The sequence below is a fragment of the Lithobates pipiens genome, unplaced genomic scaffold (assembly GCF_037356315.1).
Source record: "Lithobates pipiens isolate NorthernLeopardFrog02 unplaced genomic scaffold, aLitPip1_a1.2 Scaffold_18, whole genome shotgun sequence".
Lineage (NCBI taxonomy): Eukaryota > Metazoa > Chordata > Amphibia > Anura > Ranidae > Lithobates > Lithobates pipiens.
Genome location: NW_027507758.1, coordinates 111,215,051 through 111,237,675, shown reverse-complemented (window position 1 = coordinate 111,237,675; position 22,625 = coordinate 111,215,051). Strand labels below are relative to the sequence as shown.

At 42.4% G+C, this 22,625-nt stretch overlaps 1 protein-coding gene across 3 annotated transcripts in view; it reads right to left on the bottom strand.

The window, feature by feature from the left end:
• Nucleotides 1-4,050: 4,050 nt before the first annotated feature.
• The window catches only part of RRBP1 (ribosome binding protein 1), a 119,392-nt gene continuing 100,817 nt past the window's right edge, over nt 4,051-22,625 (bottom strand). For 2 of the 3 annotated variants that reach the window (XM_077486007.1, XM_077486008.1), the window contains 5 exons: nt 22,430-22,504; nt 19,092-19,160; nt 15,103-15,192; nt 9,870-10,013; nt 4,051-4,556 (listed from right to left, as the gene is read on the bottom strand). In XM_077486007.1, coding sequence (XP_077342133.1) covers nt 4,518-4,556; nt 9,870-10,013; nt 15,103-15,192; nt 19,092-19,160; nt 22,430-22,504 — 417 coding nt within the window. In that variant the 3' untranslated portion in view covers nt 4,051-4,517. The remainder of the gene's footprint in view (nt 4,557-9,869; nt 10,014-15,102; nt 15,193-19,091; nt 19,161-22,429; nt 22,505-22,625) is intronic. The other variant, XM_077486009.1, reaches the window with a different exon arrangement.

Here is a 22,625-nt window from a genome sequence, read left to right as displayed (position 1 = left end):
ATAGCAACACATCATCGGCATATAATGCTATTTTCTTCTCTCCTGATGCCCTTTGAAATCTCTGTATTTTGACAGATGACCAAATGGCTATAGCTAGTGGCTCCATTGCCAAGGCAAATAGCAGGGGTGACAAAGGACACCCCTGCCTTGTCCTGCAGGTCAAAGAAAACATCTCTGAGCATATATTGTTTATCCTCACTTTCGGCCTTTCATATAAAAGCCTTATCCAACCAACTACTTCGGGTCAAACTGGAAGGCAGCCAAGGTCTGCCACAAATAATGTCATTCAAGGCTATCAAAGGCCTTGGCTTTGTCCAGAGACAATATTGCTCTAGAACCCTCGTTAATCATCGGAACTTGCAGATTTAGCCACACCCTCCTTCAAATAATAACCTTGCCTGCCTGGAACCTGGACTCTGATTCAATCACTCTGCCTGTCTGCCAACCGAAAGTACTTGTTTACTGTGCTCACTTCGCTCCTGTCCCAGCATGGTAGCCAGGCACTATAGCATTCTTTATAAGTCCTGGGGCAACCGAGTACTGGTAGGTTGCCTTATAGGAAAGGGGGCTGCTATAGGTGAAGAACACAGAAGCTAGCTATAGTGTCTGACTACCTGCATTAGGGGTAACCATGTACACCTTTGTCACTACTGTACTATTCAACACCCTATTTTAACACTGTAAACCTGTGTTACACTTGAACCCCCATCTCTCCTCTACACTCTGTCACCACTGCCCCCCTTTCCGCTGTTTCAGCACAAGTTATTTCTCCAATGTCAGTGTAAATATAACCTCTGCCATCCCGTCCTTGTGTGCAGTCTCGACTGTATGAGGGGGAGGACAGGTGGACCCCTTTTACAGAGGACAGATAGCAGGGACCGATGGGGGTGAGCTGGGCATTAAATCTGGGGCACTCAGAATCTGGTGCAGCTGTGCATGGTAAGCAATCAGCTTCTAACTTCAGCTTATTCTATGACGCTTGGGCATTAAAACTTGGAAGCTGATTGGAGAGCGCTGCATAGAAACCAGTTTTAGTAAATGACCTCCAAATGTTAGCACTGACAGTGGTCAGGAAAATGTAACGTACAGAACAGGGCACAAACAGTATGTGATCAGGAGTATGTAAGTTCCACCACTGCCTCCTCCCAGCATTCTCAAATTATTCTTCTATTTCCCTACATCCCCATTCCCCTCAGCTCACCCCTGTACACCTTTGTCAACACTAAACCCACCTCACCTCTTTACACCTGTGTTTCCCCCTTACACCTGTGTCACCACTGAATCCCCCCACCACACCCCTGTACCTTTCAGGAGTGTGTAAAGGCTCCTGTTCTTTGGCAGCTGCTGCTCTCAGTCCAGCATCCTGGTTTTGGCTATGCTGCATCCCTGTCTGTCTATCTGCAAGGTGATTGAGGTGGCCAGTCTCTGAGTGGAGACCAAACCCGATTTAGGCCAGACAAGCCTGCAGTCTCATGCTTGTGATAGCATATGTAATATGTGCTCAAGCTCTCTTTCTGCCTGTCCTGTTCTGCTGTTTGGATTCCCCCCATTTATGACCTTGGATTGGATATCGACTATTCTCTGATCTCTGCATGCCTTTTGACTATAGATTGGACCCGGACTACTCTGAACCTTCCCTGCCTTGTACCTGAACTGTCATTTAACTACTCTGCCTGCCTGCCAACCTCAAGTACCAGTTTTCTTTGCTCAGTTTCCACCTGCTCAGGCATGATAACCAGGCACTATAGCATTGTATATAAGACCTGGGGGCAACTGACTACTGGTAGGGCACCTTGCCTTATGGGAAAGGGGCTCCTATAGGTGAAGAACACACAAGTTAGCTATAGTGTCTGACCACCTGCGTTCTGGATAATTGTGACATTATCACAAGCCTTTTACCAGAAAAATGTTCTGTGAAGACAGGCTCTAAACAGACTTGTTTATTTGCTGAGGAGATTTGTAAACTGATACATCAAGTCCAGGAACTGTCTGTGCATGTAAACACACCTCCAGCAGTAACTCGGGAACCAGACCCCAAGGTTAACCCGCCTCAGTTTTTCTGGTGACCCCAATGTTTTCCAACTCTAAAAATAGTTGTATGATATACTTTAAGCTTAGGCTTAATGCTTTTTCTGTGCTGTTCTGCTGTTTGGATTCCCCATTTTATGACCTTGGATCAGATAGATATCGACTATTGCCTGACTATGGATTGGACCCTGTCATTGACTGTCATTGAACTACTCTGCCTGTCGGCCAACCTCAAGTACCAATTTTCTCCCCATACACCTTTTTCACTACTGTACTATTCAACACCCTCTTTTAACACTGTAAACCTGTGTTACTTTCGAACCACCATCTCTCCTCTATACTCTGTCACCACTGCCCCCCTTTCCGCTTTTTCTTCACTGGTAATTTCTCCAATGCCAGTGTAAATGTAACCTCTGCCATCCCGTCTGTGTGCACAGTCTTGACTGTATGAGGGGGAGGATGGTTGGACCCCTTTTATGGAGGACAGATAGCAGGGACCAATGGGGTGAGCTGAAAAACTCTTAACCAGAGGCAAAGAGTATAGAGTACATATTGGGGGAGATTTACTACACCTGGGACACTCAGAATCTGGTGCAGCTCTGCATGGTAATCAATCAGCTTCTAACTTCAGCTTGTTCTAAGACGCTTGGGCATTAAAACTTGGAAGCTGATTAGTTTCTATGCAGAGCAGCACTCTCCAGGTTTATTAAATAACCTCCAAATATTACCTGTGGCAGTGGTCAGGGAAATGCTATGTACAGAACAGGGTACAAACAGGATGTGTTCAGGAGTATGTAACTTCCACCCTGCTTCCTCCCAGCATCCTCATTCCACTCAGCTCACCCCTGTACACCTTTGTCACCACTAAACCCACCTCACCTCGTTACACCTTTGTCCCCCCTGTACCCAGTCTACTTACCCATATACAGCTCCCCTCATCTCTGATCTACTATCAACCTCCCATTTCACCCCAATAAGTTTTTGTCACTGCTCTACTCCCCCTCTCCATTTCCCCCCTTACACCTTTGTCACCACTCAATCCCCCCACCACACGCCTGTACCTTTCAGGAGTGTGTAAAAGCCCCTGTTCTTTGACATCCCTGTCTGTCTGTCCACCTGCAAGATCCATAAATACATGGTTGAGTGAGTTTTGGGTGGAGGAACTTGACTGGCCTGCACAGAGTCCTAACCTCAACCTAATAGAACACCATTGGGATGAATTAGAGCAGAGACTGCGAGCCAGGCCTTCATGTTCAACATCACTGCCAGACCTCACAAATGCGCTTCTGGAAGAAAGGTCAAACATTCCCATAGACACACTCCCAAACCTTGTGGACAGCCTTCCCAGAAGAGATGAAGCGGTTACAGCTGCAAAGGGTGGGCCAACTCAATATTGAACTCTACGGACTTATGCCCCATACACACGATCGGACATTCCGACAACAAAATCCATGGATTTTTTCCGACGGATGTTGGCTCAAACTTGTCTTGCATACACACGGTCACACAAATCTTGTTGGAAATTCCGAACATCAAGAACACGGTGACATACAACACATACAATGAGCCGAGAAAAATTAAGTTCAATAGCCAGTGTGGCTCTTCTGCTTGATTCCGAGCATGAGTGGAACTTTGTGCGTCGGAATTGTGTACACACGATCGGAATTTCCGACAACGGGTTTTGTTGTGTGAAAATTTGAGAACCAGCTCAAAAATTTTGTGTGACGGAAATTCCAATGCAAAATGTCCGATGGAGCCTATACAAGGTCGGAATTTCAGACAAAAAGCTCCCATCGAACATTTTCCGTCGGAAAATCCGACCACGTGTACGTGTACACATAAGACTGAGATGTGTACACATAAGATTGGGATGCCGTTAAAGTTAATGTGCAGGTAAAAGCAGGTGACACAATACTTTTGGTAATATAGTGTATATACATACATACATAAATAACATACACACACAGACACACAGAGAAGAAATGCATTCGCTGGTCCAATAAAATACAAATGACGATCATGGCTATATCAATATTTTATTGGCATTTAGGCAACCAATAATTCACATGACTTTATACTGGAGACCAGTTACAGTATGGCATCTTCTTCATATAAATTGCCAGGTTTATGTCCATTCATTCATCGCTCGCTCCACAAAAATATATATATTTAATAAATTGCACCGATTCCTATAGCAGAGTACGCAGTCTCTCTTCTTTTTTTTTTTATTCCCAGTAATTTCTTCAGGCTGTCAGTCCAAAAGGTGGATATGTTGGTATGGCGTACTGACACAGTCAGTGGTTTTATATTGGAATGTCATTTTTGTTAAAAAAAAAAAAAAAAAGTATGCCATTATAAGTAAGACATTAACTTCAGGAGACGTTTTGCTCACTAAATTATGTTTAGAATCTCAAGAAAGGAATGTTTAAGGCATTGTGGTTAAAAAAAAATAAAAAATAAAAAAGCCCTAACCGAAAAGTTATTTAGGATCAAACAGATGTTCCACTATTGATGGTGGAGTCTTGGTCCTAGAAAACAAAAAACAAATTATAGAGTTAACTCAAATTTTTTGCATTCACTGTAATTCAGTTACTGTACAAGAACTTTTACGTCATATGTTCTCAGCCATTTCACACAAGGTAATTTTAAGTGCAAGCTTAGCTTAAAGTGAACCTAGACTTAAGCTGTCCATACACGGTTCGCTTCTCGTTTGGTTTAGCAAGGACTGGCCAAGATTCGAACCATGTATGGGAAGACCGATTGTACCCAAGTTGATCAGTTGATCGGATTTTTAATGAAAATATTGCCAGTAGTTTTAGCCCTAGCAGAAAACACTGTTTTCGCTGCAGGGACGGCTCCCCACACCTCCCTGCTGGGAGGACATAATAGCTGCGTGAAAATAATTCCCCAATCAACACTGACCCATGGTTCCAGGAATGGAAATAGCACAAAACATACGACGGGACTACGTAGAGGCCAGTAGCCAATAGCTATCGTCTTCAAATTTTTTCTGAGCAATCGTGGCACTGTGTGCGTCGGAATTCTCTACACAGGATCAGAAAAAGTCTGATTGGATTTTGTTGTCGGAAAATTTTAGATCCGGAAATTCCGCCAGAAAAAGTCCGATAAAGCCCACACACGATCGGATTTTCCGTCAACATAATCCGATCTGACTTTTTCCGTCTGAATTTCCGACCGTGTGTATGGGGCATTAGACAGCCAACTTGAGATTTTAAGTCTAGGTCCACTTAAATGACAGCTTAGTGTTAAACTTTCACAAGCATTTTTATTCAGTTTCACTGCTTTATCAAACGCTCTTATAAAACCATTTAAACATACTGTAGATGATATGAAGACATGCATAAAGGACATAAAGGAAATTAGGGACAGACACAGGAATACAAAGGAGAGCACATTCATAATATTTCCAGCCAATCCTACTTAAATATTCTGAATAAAATTGTTCTAAATCCAATAGAAACGTGCTGCAATAAATGTGTAGGCTTCCATTGGGGAACATGCTAGTTGCCTGGCTGCCACTTCGATCCCTCTGGATTCAAAACTTTGTCACCTCCTTAGAACAAGAATGAATGGCAGAGAAAATTCAGCACCCAATTTGCATGCTTGTTCCTGTTCAATAACTCAAAGTATATTTAGGAGGCCATATTATGAACATACTGTAAATAACTGCAATTAAAAGCACAGAAAAATCTATTAATTTAAATGTTTACTTGCAGCATTTATCCTTTCCAATAGTGATTCTTTAATACCGTGCCATAAATTTTGACTTCTGCAAAAAGAGACAATTCCCTAATCACAGCCCCCTCTCTGGCACACTGTGGCCCTCGTCGATTCTAGGGGTGTCTAATTATTCTTTGTTCTGGCCCAGCAACTTCAATACTCCTGTCATCCCCCTACATAAGATTGTAATGTAGCTTCCAAGGAAGGCGTGAAGGGGAATAATATAGTGTCATCTGAGTGGCAGATTTGAGTTTGCTGAGGCTACTAACATCAAATCAAAGATGGCAGTACCCAGCAGAAGTCACAAGGCTTTTGGACTTCTACACTAAGGAAGCTTTTTCAGGTAAATACCATGCCTAAAATGCATTATTGCATCTATAATCTTATCAGATGATTCTTGTTGAAAATAACAGCCTGGTGACAGGGTCTCTTTAAAGTGGAACTAAGCTGTCTCTGAGCACCACAAACTGAAAATGCCATAAAAAAAATTTTAAACTATTTTTTATTAATTTTGCACATAAAATGACAGCGTCTGCAGGCCAGTCAAGTTCCTCTGCCCCAAACTCGCTCATCCATTTCTTTATGGACCTTGCTCTGTGCACTGGTCCAAATCATTTGGTGGAGGGGGATTATGTTGTGGGGTTGTTTTTCAGGGGTTGGGCTTGTCCCCATAGTTCCAGTTAAGGGAACTCTTAAGGCATCAGCATACCAAGACATTTTTAGAAATTTCATGCTCCCAACTTTGTGGGAACAGTTTGGGGATGGCCCCTTCCTGTTCCAACATGACTGCGCACCAGTGCACAAAGCAAGGTCCATAAAAGACATGGATGAATGAGTTTGGGGTGGAGGAACACGACTGGCCTCCACAGAGTCCTGATCTCAACCCGGTAGAACACCTTTGGGATGAATTAGAGCAGAGACTGCGAGCCAGTCCGTCTCAGCCAACATCAGTATCCAACCTCACAAATGCGCTTCTGGAAGAATGGTCAAACATTCCCATAGACATACTCCTAAATCTTGTGGACAGCCTTTCCAAAACAGTTAAAGCTTTGATAGCGGAAAATGGTGGGCCAACTCAATATTGAACCCTATGGACTAAGACTGGGATGCCATTAAAGTTCATGTGTGTATAAAGGCAAGTGTCCCAATACATTTGGTAATATAGTGTACCTGCAACCATACAGAATGCTCCACATCCCCAAAAAAAAATTCGGATATACACCCACCCCACCTGCAAGATATTTCAAGGACAAACTCCACTCATGTTTCCTGAAAAGGCGGCATCACATCTTCACAGATAGTGAGTCTGAGCAGATCATGACAGCAACTTACTTGATTTGTTGCAACAACTTATAAATAGGTGATTAATCCAAAACCATAAGAGGAGACTCAACCCATCCTCCCCACACTTTATCAAATTTCTGAGGTGCCCTTCTATTTGCATAGGTTGCCTTATAAAAATGGGAGACCCCTATTTACCAGAGCCTTCCAGGCTGCCAAGGACGGCAACGCAGCTTTCTTCCAGGAAAGATTTAATTAATTTTTAATATTTAAAACAAACTCACCCATCCATCCACATCTCCATGCTTTATTTTGTCAAGAAATCGCTTTGAAAAACAATCCCCTATTATTTCTAGCCAGTTATCCTGAGTAAGGGCAGATGATTCATGTCGTATTTACTTCCAGGAATTCATCTGCCCTTAGCTCAAGAATGCAAACAGGACGGTGTACTTGGCGGAGAAAGTCCCTCCTCCAGATGAAAGAAAAAAAATGCCCATGAAGGCTCCTGGGATGTATGGAATAATTTTTGCCTAAGGCCGCGTACACACGGGCGGACTGTTCGCCCAACTTTGTCCGCTGAACAGTGTTTGGGCGGACAGTCCGCTCGTGTGTGGGCTTTCAGCGGACAGTTTCAGCGGACAGTTGGACGGACAAGGTTTTTCGGAAATTCCGAAAAACTGTCCGCTGAAACCTTGTTTGAGCGAACAGTCCGCCCGTGTGTAGGCTTGTTCGTCAAACAAAGTTGCGCGCATGCTCAGAAAGGATTTTCACGCCGAAAGCTATAATGCAGTGTATAGGACGTCGTATTTTTCGTCCCGTCGTACGTGCCGTTCACGTCATCGCGCACGGTTTCAGCAAACTGTTCGTCCGTCGTGTGTGGCCATGTCCGTCCATGCTAAGTTTGAGCGGACTGTTTGCCGAAACTGTTGGACGGACAAAGTTGGGCGAACAGTCCGCGCGTGTGTACGCGGCCTAAGCCACAAACCAGGAAGCAACTGAAGAAATGTAAAAAAATTAAGTTAAAAACTACTAAATATACTTTCCTATCAATTTACCAAAAATAGTTCACACTGATTGAGAAAGTTTAGTTCCACTTTAATTCCATTAAGGGACATCAACAATGGAAGCCTGCTTATTTATCCCAGTACAATTTTTGTTTTTTTAAAGTGAATGTTCTGCTTTCAATAAAGCATCCCTTCGCTGGTACATCTGTGCTAAACTGTAGAGGGCATTTGTTGGAACTCTTCCCCCACCATCAGGAATTTTAATAGACAGTAGAAGCAGCACCAAGACTGTTGGAACGTCCTATTGTCAATCAGGCTGAGTGGTTCTGTTCTAATTTTCTATGCTGCCCAAGCCAACTTAATGGCAGAGGACTGAAGAAGACAATCATCACTGTTCAGCATAAGGCCCCTTTCACACTAGCAGTTTGAGTGAGTCCACCTGTCCCTTTTTCAGGCAGATCCAATCAGACCCTCCCTCTAACAAACCTCTAAGTGCCCGTTCACAAAGGGGCGACATGACTTGCAACGCGACTCACAGACGTGACCTGCACACAACTTCAGCAGCGTCTTGCAAAGCGACTACTGTATAGAAGTCAATGCAAGTCGCCTAAAGTCGCCCCAAAAATAGTACAGGAACCTTTTTCTAAGTCGGAGCGACTTGAGTCGCTCCTATTAGAATGGTTCCATAGTACAGAACAGAGCGCGACTTGTCAGGCGACAAGTCGCGGTAGTGTGAACGGGCACTAAGTGCCGATGCACACTACAGCAACTTGGGATCCGACTTGTCAGACCTCAAGTCGCCCCAAGTTGCTGGATGAAAGAAATTCCATTGAAGCGAATGAGAGCTCTCTTAATGCACACTACTGAAGTCGCTCCAACTTCAGAAAAGGTTCCTGTACTACTTCAAGGCGACTTCTAGCCGACTTGCACCCAATTCGGATCCTTATCCTAATTGATGCGATTTGGATCCGACATTACAGGAAGATTACCCAGGAATTCCCTGAAGTTCCTTCGAAGTCGCCTCGAAGTTGCCTGGCAAAGTCGTGCCAACTTTCAGGTCGCTGCAGTGTGAACCGGCACCAAGTGCTTCACAGAACAGCTGTATTTATACTGAGATTAAATTACACGCAGGTGGACTCCATTTACTAACTAGGTGACTTCTGAAGGCACTTCTCTATGGAGCGACGAGTGTAAACGGACATGTGTCCATTTATATCTGCTTACATCCAATTCAATCCGATTTGCTAAAAACAGACAGATAGGGAGTCATTCCCCTTCTGTCTAGCGGATCGGAAGGCAGTCGGGTGTAAACAGATTACATCTGACCGCCCATAGAGGAGAACGGGCTGTGTGCACTCTGCATAAGTGGAGCGGACATGAACCAGAAACCCGCCTTCTTAGCAGGGATCAGCGGACAGATTCCCCAATGAGCAAGTGGACACCTGGCGGAGACCTAAGGGTACCGATAGATGTTTTCCCTTACTGAACTTTTACTAAATGTAGAAAACCCGTTTACAAGTCCTTCTTATCAGATATCTGCAGCAGATTCCTTACCAAGTCAGATCCTTATGTATGAAGTGCCCATATTTGCAAAGCAAATGATTAAAGTGTACCTGGTATTCATGCACATTAGAATCTTCCATTTTGTGCACGGAACCAATATTTTGCTGAAACTTGTGATGTGAGTGTAGAATCATCAGAGTGTGTGCAGGAAAGCAGCAGAGAAGTAGCTTTATTTATCATAGTTAGTGATTTATTAGGTTTATAAAGGAAGTTGAAGAGACAGGGTTAACAGCGAGAAAGGTAAGTTAGTACCGTCACTTTGAGTTGGCTTTGCAGCAGTTTATTGTACTCTTTTTCCTTAGCAAGTTGCTCCTGAGCAGCCTTGAAGAGTTGTAATAGTTTGTTAGCAGCTTGACCTAAGTCCCGTGTTAGTTTTTTTTCCTTGTCAAGTCTCTCCTACAATATTTCCAGCGAAGGATAGGTTAGGTTTAAAAATATATGAAAAAAAGCCTTAAAGGTGAAACTGATTTTGAACACAAGTAAGCTACTGTATAGAATGTAATAATCTGAGACTTTTACAGGATGAGCGAGTTGTAACATGTAGCATTGTACCATAAAGTTCATATTCTATAGCATCCAATCAGAACTCATCATTGTCTGACCAAAAAGCCTATGAATGACTGACTGTCATACAGTGCCTTCAAAAAGTATTACTACCCCTTGACATTTTCCACAGTTTGACTGGGCAATTCTAACACATGAATGTGCTTTCATCCAAACCAGGGGTCTCCAAAGTGCAGCCCAAGGGCCAGATGTGGCCCTTTGCTAGCCTTTATCTGGCCCTTGGGACCCTATTCCTTCCACCAATTTGAGGCACTATTCCTCCCACTGACACCAACAAGGGGGCACTATTTCTCCCACTGATGCCAATGATGGGATACTATTCCTCCTACTAATAGGGGAATTACTCCTTCTACTGACCACCAACCTTGAGGCCATATTTATTCTTACTGGTGCTGGGCCGGAGACATTTTCTTCCCCCGCTGGCCACAATCTGGCCCTCTTAATGTCTCAAGGAAAATAAACTGGCCCTTTATTTGATAAGTTTGGAGACCCCTGATCTAAACCATTCAATTGTAGCTCTGGCTGTATGTTTAGGGTCATTGTCCTGCTGGAAGGGGAACCTCCTCCCCAGTCAAGTCTTTTGCAAACTCTTAACAGGTTTTCTTCTAAGATTGCCCTGTATTTCGCTCCATCCATCTTCCCACCAGCTCTGACCAGCTTTCCTGTCCCTGCTGAAAAAAAGCCTCCCCACAACATGATTCTGCTACCACCATGTTTTACAGTGGAGATGTGTGTTCAGGGTGATGTGCAGTGTTAGTTTTCCGTCAGACATAGCGCTCTGCTTTTAGGACAAAAAGTAAAATTTTGGTCTCATCTGACCAGAGCACTTTCTTACACATGCTTGTTGTGTCCCCCACATGGCTTCTTGCAAACTGGACTTCTTATGGTTTTTTTCAACAATGGCTTTCTACTTGCCACTCTTCCATAAAGGCCAGATTTGTGGAGTGCACTACTAATAGTTGTCCTGTGGACAGATTCTCCTACGTGAGTTGTGGATCTCTGCAGCTCCTCCAGAGTTACCATGGGCCTCTTGGCTGCTTCTCTGATTAATGCTTTCCTTGCCCGGCCTGTCAGTTTAGGTGGATGGCCATGTCTTGGTAGGTTTGTAGTTGTGCCATACCCTTTCCATTTTCAGGTGATGGATTGAACAGCACTCCATGAGATGTTCAAAGCTTGGGATTTTTTATAACCTAACCCTGTTTTAAACTTCTCTACAACTTTATCCCTGACCTGTCTGGTGTGTTTCTTGGCCTTCATTATGCTGTTTGTTCACCAAGGTTCTCCAAGAAACCTCTGAGGGCTTCACAGAACAGCTGTATTTATACTGAGATTAAATTACACACAGGTAGACTATTTACTAACTAGGTGACTTCTGAAGGCAATTGGTTCCACTATATTTTACTTAGTGGTATCAGAGTAAAGGGGGCTGAATATAAATTCATGCCACACTTTTCAGATATTTATTTGTAAAGAATTTTGAAAAACATTTATAATTTTCCTTCCACTTCACAATTATGTGCCACTTTGTGTTGGTCTATCACATAAAATCTCTATAAAATATTTAAGTTTTTGATTGTAACTTGACAAGATGTGGAAAATTTCTAGGGGTATGAATACTTTTTCAAGGCACTGCAACTACAGTGTTGCGCTAGGACAAATGTTAGCAAATGTTGGCACTTGAGAGACTAAAGCCCTGTACACCCGATCGGACATTCCGACAACAAAACCGTGGATTTTTTCCCAACGGATGTTGGCTCAAACTTGTCTTGCATACACACGGTCGCACAAATGTTGTCAGAAATTTCCGAATGTCAAGAATGCGGTGACGTACAACACATACGACGAGCCAAGAAAGATGAAGTTCAATAGCCAGTGCAGCTCTTCTGCTTGATTCCGAGCATGCGTGGAATTTTGTGCGTCGGAATTGTGTACACACACTCGGAATTTCTGACGTTTTTGGTCGGAAAATTTGAGAACCTGCTCTCAAACATTTGTTGTCAGAAATTCCGACAGCAAATGTCCAATGGAGCATACACACGGTCGGAATTTCCAACAACAAGCTCACATCGAACATTTGCCGTCGGAAATTCCGACCGTGTGTACACGGCATAAGTCTTCTATCTGAGCAAGTTCACAAAAAGTAAAATTGCAGATATGGTCATAAATTAATGATTTTACATGTATTCTAAAAGACAAACAATATATTAATAGTTGAGGCTCTAGTGATGTTCAGTAAAACATATAAAATTAATTGCAAATATAAATATACATAGTATAGCAAGCTAGAAAGTCCATATGCGATGAATCCCAACACCAAAATGTGATGCGCAAAAAATGTACTTCTAGTTCTTCACCATGAGTGCCCAATAGATGCGTGGCCACTCACCAGAAAATTATGACCTTCCTAAAGACGCCAACATGGCGAAACATATGTCGGAGTAGAGAATCCACCATTCCAAGTCCTGATCCTACATCTGATTCAGGCTTTGCCTTAGGAAAGAAGCAGACTACCCGCCATCGTTCATGGACTAGCCGACATGCACACGCTAATTACACTTGGTGCCTGGATTGGCACTGTAACATGAGTGTAATCGGCATTTGTTTTTGTCATTTTTTACCTTTAAAGCGGTTCTGCACCTAAAAAAAAATATTAAAAGTCAGCAGCTACTAATATTGCTGCTGACTTTTAATAAATGGACACTTACCTGTCCCAGGGTCCAGCGATGTCGGCGGCAGATGACGAGCGATCGCTCGTCTCTCTGCTGCCCCGACGCCATCCTCTGTCAGGGAATTGGGAAGTGAAGCATTGCGGCTTCACTGCCCGGTTCCCTACTGCGCATGCGCGTCTCTTTTGGTCCCTGCTGTGTCCTGGGAACTGTGTGTTTCCCAGAACACAATGGGGGGGGGGCATCTGCGGCAGTCTGTCCCGGAAGTGGGTGCAGATACCTGGATTATCTAGGTAACTGCACCCCCCTCCCCCCTGAAAGGTGCAGATTGTGGCACCGGAGGGGGGGAGGGATCAGATTAGCGGAACTTCCCCTTAAGGCTGGGTTCACACTGCTGCGGGGGGAGATCCGGATGTGATTCCCACCGCAAATCACATCCGATCACCGTAGCGATGCAAGTTCAGCCATACAGATAGTATGGCTGAATTCGCATCGCTCCCGCAGCAAACTCGCACGGGACCCTTTTTTTGGTCCGCAACAGAATCGGATCGCATGGGGGTTCACACCATGCGATCCGATTCCTGTGCGAGTCGGCAGATTGCACTGCGATATGCGGACGGATCTGGGGGTGTCATTAACATATCATTGACACTCCCAGCCGTCCGCATAGGGCAGTGTGAACTGCCGGCGGGAGTAATGCGATGCGGGAAAACGCCGCGGATTTGCGGCGTTCCCGCATCGCAGCGGTGTGAACCCGGCCTTAGGGTGGAGAACCGCTTTATTAAAATGACTACACTATGAGACCTTCCTCTGTCTTTTGTGGAGTCATTTTTCCCTTCCAAATTTCATCTCGAGGGTCCAGTGGAATCAATTGGTATTCCAGAAGCGCTGTTTGACCATCCTGTAAAAAGGGGTCATCATTTTCTGGTGAGTGGCCACCCATCTACTGAGCACTCGTGGTGAAGAACTAGAAGTTCATTTTTTGAGCATCACATTTTGGTGTTGGGATTCATCACATATGGACTTTCTAGCATGCTATACCATGTATATTTATATTTGCAATTCATTTTATGTTTTACTCAACCTTTAATATATTGTTTGCAGATTTCGGTGACTTTTTCACTCTTAAAGGGGCAGCTTATACTATGTTTGTTCACTTATTCCACAGGGCGCCATTCATTGTTTTTCATTCTTTCAATTCTAAAAGACAAGACCATACACTGGCGCTAAAGGATATTTATTTAAAAGCTAATGATCTCCATGTCAACAAACCTAACAAGAATTTTCAAGACACGCTGGCCCTAAACCATGAATAAGATTAGGAATTAGAGCGCTTGGGCTTGATCCTTACCCCATAAAGGTGATTACCAGCATTTTATGACACTATGGTGATTGGTTTAAAGTGGTTGTAAACCCGAAAAACCAAACAAAAAAACTCTGTACGACAAAAAGGCATAATGAGCTAGTATGCATCGCATACTACCTCATTATGAAATACTCACCTTAGATAGAAGCTGTTGCAGCGGTTCCCCCCACACCGCTGTGACCGGCGACATATCTCCAGGAGTTATTTCTGGGTTTACTGGGCTTTGGCGCTGCGATTGGCGAGAGCCACAATGACGTCACCACTGCTGAAGAAATGGCACAAGCGAGCCGTTTCTTCAGTGTGCATGAACCGATGTGTATATGGTAAATATACAATAATTACAGTACCTACAGGTAAGCCTCATTATAGGCTTACCTGTAGGTACAAGTGGTGTAACTAGGTTTTCAACCACTTTAAGGTGATCAAGACACCCAAAGTAACCCTAGCGCCACCGCTATTAATGTGTATTGAAAATATACTTCATGATACATTCGACTAGTCAGTCCTCTTCTCCTGTTGTCAGAGAAAGCAGAAGGTGGCATGCGTTTTTGCCACATCATCTTGCTACACAATCGGAGATATGTCACTGTAAACCACTACCATTGGCCTTTGGCCACATCTATGGCCTGGACTTTGCAACAAAAAACACAGACCCCGAAGAAAAGGCGGGTACTAAATATTTATGGTCTTCTGCAAGGTCACTCCACAGATTGGCCTGCAGATCTTCTAAGGGCTTAATATTTTGTCAGCTACAGACCTGGCTCAAATGTGGGCACTTGAACCCAATAATATCCTCTGAATGCTGGTGACTTGAACTCCTTTTGCAAAACTTAGAAATATTATATTTTAATGAAGTAAAAATGCTACAAATCACAAAATTTGTGCCAACCTTCATTTGTTGTGCTTCTTCTGGGCCTGTTGAGCTTTCTTCTGCACTTTTCAGTTTCTCCAGCTCTTGCTGCAAACTGTACATGGATTTCTGTTCATAGAAGCATACAAAAGATGAAGTGGTTACCAGGGGAAAAAAACAAAACAAACATTGCTCTAATATATGCATAATTTCCATGTTCTGTTTCTTTAATAATGCTGCAAGTACAGAAATACTGTTTGATCTGCCAGAAATCCAGCAAACTCCTAACTTCCTACGCATTCTGCTGCACTGCACTGAAATATTAAGCAGTGTTATCAGCCATACCCAGTTCACATATGTGGACAATAGAACCCCTCACAAAAACTAAAAATAAAAAACATAATTTTGCTCTTTATTTTTTTTTTTGTTATTTATTTATTTTTTCATTCAATTTTCTTATTATTTTTTGTGATATATTTCTTTACCGATAGCTCCCAAGCCCTTCGGTCTCTTTTTTTGAGACATTTTAGACAGTTTGTCTGCATTTAGAGACACACATATTTTGTATTAATTAATATATGGGAGGTAGTGTGACAGATCTAACCAACATAGGGGACTCTGGAGAGGACTAGGAGCAAGTCTCTTACACACTGACTATGGCGCAGGGAGAGAGCAGATCATTCTCTAATGATGGACCATCACTTAATGGACACTGAGAACGTGATTTGGATTACTTCAGAGACAGTAATATTTATCCACAATATCTCCCAGGCAATATCCGTTTCATGTTCTTCAATGTAGGAGCCGAACAGTCTGCTACTGAGGTCTCCTGCTATAGTCTGTTGCCTACTAGGCTGAGGAGGGGGGAGATCACTGTTTGTATTGTTAACTGTGCTAATTGGAACACATTTTGTCTCTCCTAGCAAACCCCTGTGGGATGTGTTTATACTTATGATAATGTGTCCTTTGTATTTACAGTTGTAGGGGCCGAATAGTCTAGTCATCCAGGTGGCCAATTAAGGTAATGTTCAGGTAAGTCAGTTGTTGTAATTATGTTTCTGGTTACAGTTTGTATTGTTAGGGTAATATGATCAGGAGGTAAGAATGTCCTCCTATGGTATATATTTGGTGTGAGTTTGTTCAAATAAAGATTCCATGTTCCAGCTTTGTAATTGAGCTAGTCTCGCCTGGTTCTTGGTTACAACATGTGGCTGTAATATCTCATATCTGGAGGAAAAGGTATACTGACAGAAGCACTCAGAGTGCTATGGGGTTCTGTGACAGGTAGTATCTTAAGGGTCTCAATATTTCTGTGTGATATTGTGATAACAATAGAACCACTCCTATTCTGTTATGGAGACAATAAGAGGAGGAGAGGTTTTGTAGCCCAAATCAGGAGAGAGCAGCCTAAAGGTAACAACATTTTGTCAATAGATACAGAACAGTGGGTGAGCACTGTCCTCCTAAAGCCGGTATTGTGTTACTGGTAAGTTCACCAGATGAAAATAAGGGGAAAAGCCTAAAAAAAGAAAATTCAGTCCCATTTCTAAAAGACTGGAAAGCTGTAACCGCTTGCCGACCAGCGCATGCCAATGTACGCTGGCAGAATAGCACTGGCAGGCAAAAGGGCGTACAGGTATGTCCGCTTTAAGAAGCAGTGTCGTGAGCATGTGCTCCCTGCCGCGGTCTCCGTGAACGCGGTTCCCACAGAGTCGATGTCCGATGGGTGCCCGCGATTGTGTCACAGAGAGGAAGAACTGGGAGATGCTTTTGTAAGCAAAGCATTTCCCCGTTCTGCCTAGTAACAGGACAGTGATCACAGCTCTCTGTCATCGAGAGCAGTGATCACTGTCCTGTGTGTTGAAGTCCAGCCCCCTCACAGTTAGAATCACTCGCTAGAACACACTTAACCCCTTCACTGCCCCTAGTGGTTAACCCCTTAACTGCCAGTGTTATTTACACAGTAATCAATGCATTTTTATAGCACTGATTGCTGTATAAATGACAATGGTCCCAAAATAGTGTAAAAAATGTTCCGATGTGTCCGCCATAATATCGCAGTCCCGATAAAAAATAAATAAATAAATAAATATCGCAGATCACTGCCATTACTAATAAAAAAGAATTAATAATAAAAAACTATCCCCTATTTTGTAGACGCTATAACTTTTGCGCAAACCAATCAATATACGCTTAATGCGATTTTCTTTTAAAAAAAATATGTAGAAGAATACATATAGGCCTAAACTGAGGAAAAAAATATATTTTTTAATATATTTTTGGGGGATATTTATTATAGCAAAAAGTAAAAAATATAGCTTTTTTTCAAAACTGTCGCTCTTTTATTGTTTATAGCGCAAAAAATAAAAACCGCAGAGGCAATCAAATACCACCAAAAGAAAGCTCTATTTGTGGGAAAAAAGGACGTCAATTTTGTTTGGGTACAAGTCGCACGACCGCGCAATTGTCAGTTAAAGCGACGCAGTTCCAAATCGCAAATAGTGCTCTGGTCAGGAAGGGGGTAAAATCTTCTGGGGCTGAAGTGGTTAATAGGTAAAATCCCTCCAATTTTGCCATGTAATTTTTTTTGTAATATGAAGATTGTACAGCTTTGGTAAAAAAAAAAAAAAAAAAAAAACAGAACCACAAACCATTCAAAAAGATATAAATAAATAAATAAATAAATAGACACAGAAAAGCCAATGGCTCAATATGATTACAGTTTTTCTTTAACCACTTCAATACAGGGCACCCCCCCCCCCTTCCTGCCCAGGCCAATTTTCAGCTTTCAGCGCTGTTGCATTTAAAATAACAATTGCGTGGGCATGCAACACTGTACCCAAACAACATTTTGATCATTTTGTATCCACAAATAGAGCTTTCTGTTGGTGGCATTTGATCACCACTAGGGTTTTTATTTTTTGCTAAACAAATAAAAAAGTACAGGAAATTTTGAAAAAAGTTTCTTTGTTTCCGTTATAAAATTTTGTAAATAAAGTTTTCTCCTTCACTGATGGGCGCTGATAAGGCTGCACTGATGGACACGGATAAGGTGGCACTGATGACAAGGCACTAATATGCAGCACTGATGGGCATTGATAGGCGGCACTGATAGAAGGCTCTGATAGGCAGCACTGATGAGGAGGCACTGGCAGGCTTTAATAATGGGCACTGATTGGCACCTCCAAGCCCTTGTACACACGGTGGGACATTCCGACAACAAAATCCGTCAGATTTTGTCCGAAACTGGTGTTGCATACACACGGTCAGACAAAGTTGTCGGAAAATCTGATTGTTCGTAACGTGTTGACATTATTTCGTTACGACGGGACTACGTTCAGGCTAGTAGCCAATAGCTTTGGTCTAGGAATTTGACCTGAGCATGCGTGGCACTTTGTCCGATCTGAATTCTTTATAAACGATCGGACAAAGTCCGATCAGGTCATGTTGTCGGAAAATTTTATAGCCCAGCTTTAAAACTTTGTCGGTCGGATATTCTGACGGAAATAGTCCGATGTAGCCCACACATGGTCGGATTATCTGACAACACGGTCCGATCGGACATTTTCCGTCAGAATGTCCGACCGTCTGTACAAGGGCTTATGTGTAGTTTGGCAACCCTGGTAGTCATGGGTGGGCATACCTGGTGGTCCTGGGTAGGTATCCCTGGTGGGCATCCTTGGGGGGCTGCACTGATAATAAATCAGCACAAACCCCCTCCCCCCGTCAGGAGAACAGCCGATCGGCTCTCCTCTACTTGCGTCTGTCAGCGCGAGTGGAGTAAAAGCCGATACATGGCTCTTCCTGTTTACACTGTAATCAGCTGTGATTGGACACAGCTGTTCACATGGTAATGAGTATACGTCAGAGACTCTTTACCGAGATCAGCGATGCAGTGTTTCAGACTAACGTCATGTGAAGTCCAGTCAGGATAACCTAACCACTTTGCAAACGTCATTCTGCTATATGGCAGGCGGGAATTGGTTAATATATTTAAAACTGCGATTTAACGTATTTAAAGTAATTACCTCTTCCAGGTCTGCTGAGATGGTCTGCTCATCAGTCTGTTCATCCAAACTTGGCTGTGGAGCCTTCAGCTGGTTATAAAATATAAATATATACAGACTGTTGTAGTAACTTATTTAAAAAAAAAAATGGTAACAATATAGATAAATACAATGTTCCAATACAATAAAGAAGTAAATGCAACTTTAGGATGCACAAGTATTCCTGAAAAATTAAACAATGTACCCACTAAAAACGCAGGCCAGGTAATGCAGTTAGCTCAGGTAAGGGGAAGTGTGAAACTGTTAAAGTATATATAGAACACGTCTTCTATCAGATCTCCATAGTGCTGTAGAATAGTTTGATGTTTAGTAACAATTAACAGTAAATTACTAATTTTGAAGCCTAAGTTAGCAAGCAGATAGGAAAGTTATTATGGCAATAACATCTCCATAAATTGGGCAGCAGTTTGGATACTGTTGACAGTCTCGAAGGACAGACCAGAGTTGTAGAAACTACAGTTTAGCTCCATTTGGTGTGAAAGAAGTCAGTGGTGGAGTTTGTGCAGGTTGGAGCCAATTGAATAAAACTACATTAAAGACCTGAACCTGGAGTGTGGCTGCTCCTTTTTTCTACTCTGGGTTGGCTGCAAAGAGGCACTGAGGGCCAAATCAGGTGGAGGAAGTTAGGAAGGTGGGTGCCTTAAGTGGGGTCATATTGTTATCAGAGTACAGGTTAAGCCAAAGACATGGACTCCTGTGAAAGATTTCAAGCACTGACCCTGCAGCTGCCCACAGCAAGAAGTTATATAATTGGAATGGCCTCACATCACAAAAAATACTAGAATTTTATAGATAAATAAAGTGCACCATCATCCAAATTATATGAGATGAACAATGGGAACTCTGGTCCCCAGCCAGAGACACCAAAGAGAGATTGAAGCCTTAGGGTAAGACCCTGATGTCTTTTCATGTGTTATGTTCTAGACTTTTCTTGTATGCTTCCCCCTTTTTTTCTCCCCTATTTCTTTCCCCATCTGATCCACTTACACATGTATTTATATTTAACTACGTTATGTATTTTTTAGATGTTTGTATTTCCTGAAGAAGCTGAAAAAGTGAAACTAGTCGAAATACATAGCCTCTTCTATTAGCCATTGATTGTCCATATTGTTTTCTGTTTTATTTTTCAATAAATGTAGTTAATATTTTCATACATCAGCATTTAACTACATTTGTAATCTGTGTTGTGTACCGCAATAGTCCACCAGCTCTTTCTTTTCTCTATGGTGTCTCTGGCTGGGGACCAGAGTTCCCATTGTTCATCTCACAGCAAGAAGTTGTGATTACTAAGGACTTTTATACCCTCACTCCATGCAGACTCATTTTACTTTTCATCCTTTGTAAACATCTAACTACTTTTTTTTTTCTTTTAATCTTTATTTTTTAATACATGCTCCAAAGAGCACCTATGTAGTAATAAAGTGACACTCTATCACAGTTAACTGTACAAAAACTGAACCCTTTATATATGGATATCAACGAGGTTGCATAAATTCACGGCTGGGACAAGGTGGAAGGGGGTATTCCATGCATCCCCATGTGGGCAGTCCAATTCCCAAAGTGAATTAGGATGCAGTTTTCAGGGACATGGGCTCGTGTCCCTGAAGATGTCACGACTGACGAAACATGTTGGGCGGATCTTGGGAGTCATAAAGAGAGCTGGATGTTTCCTGAGTGAAGTGATCTTTGCTCTTGGCTGTGAGCAGCTTATCTTCATTGTAGTGCTGCTGACTTTCTGCACATATAATATTTTATATATATATATATATATATATATATATATATATATATATATATATATATATATATATATATATATATATATATATATATATATATATATATATATACATATACACACATATACATACATACACATACACACACACACACACACACACACACACACTATTTAAGATCATACACTGATTGTGGAAAATATAGACACTATTAATTATTTATTTATATTAATACAAGCACATCACAATGTATTTACGGTTTCTTTAAAATGAATCCCAGATGTTACCTGACTGGATAAGGTAGAGAGGCGGGGCGGTGACTTCACGATCTCCGTCCTCTTCACCTCATCCAGTCAGACAACACCTTTTATTCATTGAGAAAAATGTAAGGTGTACTGTGCCAAGTGAGCGACCCCCTGTGGTTACTATGCAGCAGGACAGACACAGGACACAGAAGACAGTGGTGATTATTGTAATGGCACCATCAACTACAGTCATTCTCCCACGTTGGACGCTCAGGTATGGAATGCGTATGACGAAAGATAAAAGCTCAGCACTGAAGCATTTTGAGGCAAAATCATGTGACCTTTATTTTTAATCCATCAAGACATAAAATAATCAATACCTACAGCAAGAATAATCTTGCTGTGGGTATTGATTCTGTTTTGTCTTGATGGATTAATAATAATGGTCATGTGATTTTACCTTCAAGATGCTTCAGTGCTGGACTTTTATCTTTCTTCAGACATTGGACAGTATGTAGAGCATGTGTCCTGCACAAGCATTTAGTCCTCATCCTTCTAGATACTGGATATGGGATGCAGCACTGCAATTTGCTTATTTTACATGGCTTTTGCATACTTACATATGCTGGACATGTAACTATGCAATAAAATCTATACATGGGGTTCAGCTATCCCCAAATTAGCAGAACAGTGGAAATGTTTTTTTTTTTTAGGACTCATCCTTTTGTCTAACTTTGTAAATTATTATCATTTTCTGAGTTCTACACAAACCAGAAGAATAAGGTTTAAAAAAGCTGAATAAAAGTGGTTAACAGCAGACAGGGCCAGGGTTGCCACTTTTTCTTTAAGCCAAACCCGAACATTAGCGGCACACAGCAATTTTTTTTCCAGTATACAATATAGCAGGGGTAGGCAACCTGGGGCTCTCCAGCTGTTGCAGAACTAAAAGTCCCATCATGCCTCTGGGAGTAATTGTAACTGCCAGCCTTGCAATGCCTCATGGGAAATGTAATTCCACAACAGCTAGCGCCAGGTTGCCTACCCCTGCACTATAGGATTGTAACAGGCCTGGGATACCTTTGGGCACTCCAAAGAGAACAGTAATTTGGCACAGATAGTGCCCCCTCACCTTCTTGTCATGCCCTGTTCTAAAGCCACATTCCTGTCTGAATAATGTGTCCAGATTTCCGCTGGACTGAAACCCGGACACATGATTCAAAACCCAAACTGTCCAGGTGAATCCCAGACAGGTGGTAACCCTAGACAGGGCAGCATAGGCAAAACAAACAGCATTTGGGCGTAAGGTGTCACTAACCTGATGATCTTGTACACCATGGGACTCTTTCTCATCATGCACATGATTCTGCATTTCACTTAACTGCTGTCTGAGCTGAAAAAGAGAATCGCATTTAACAGAAATGACAATCATCAAAAAGGGTTACATTTGTGAAATTTCTCAAGCAGAGACATTTTCTGAAATTCCAGCTACCACACTTGAAGGACACAACCCA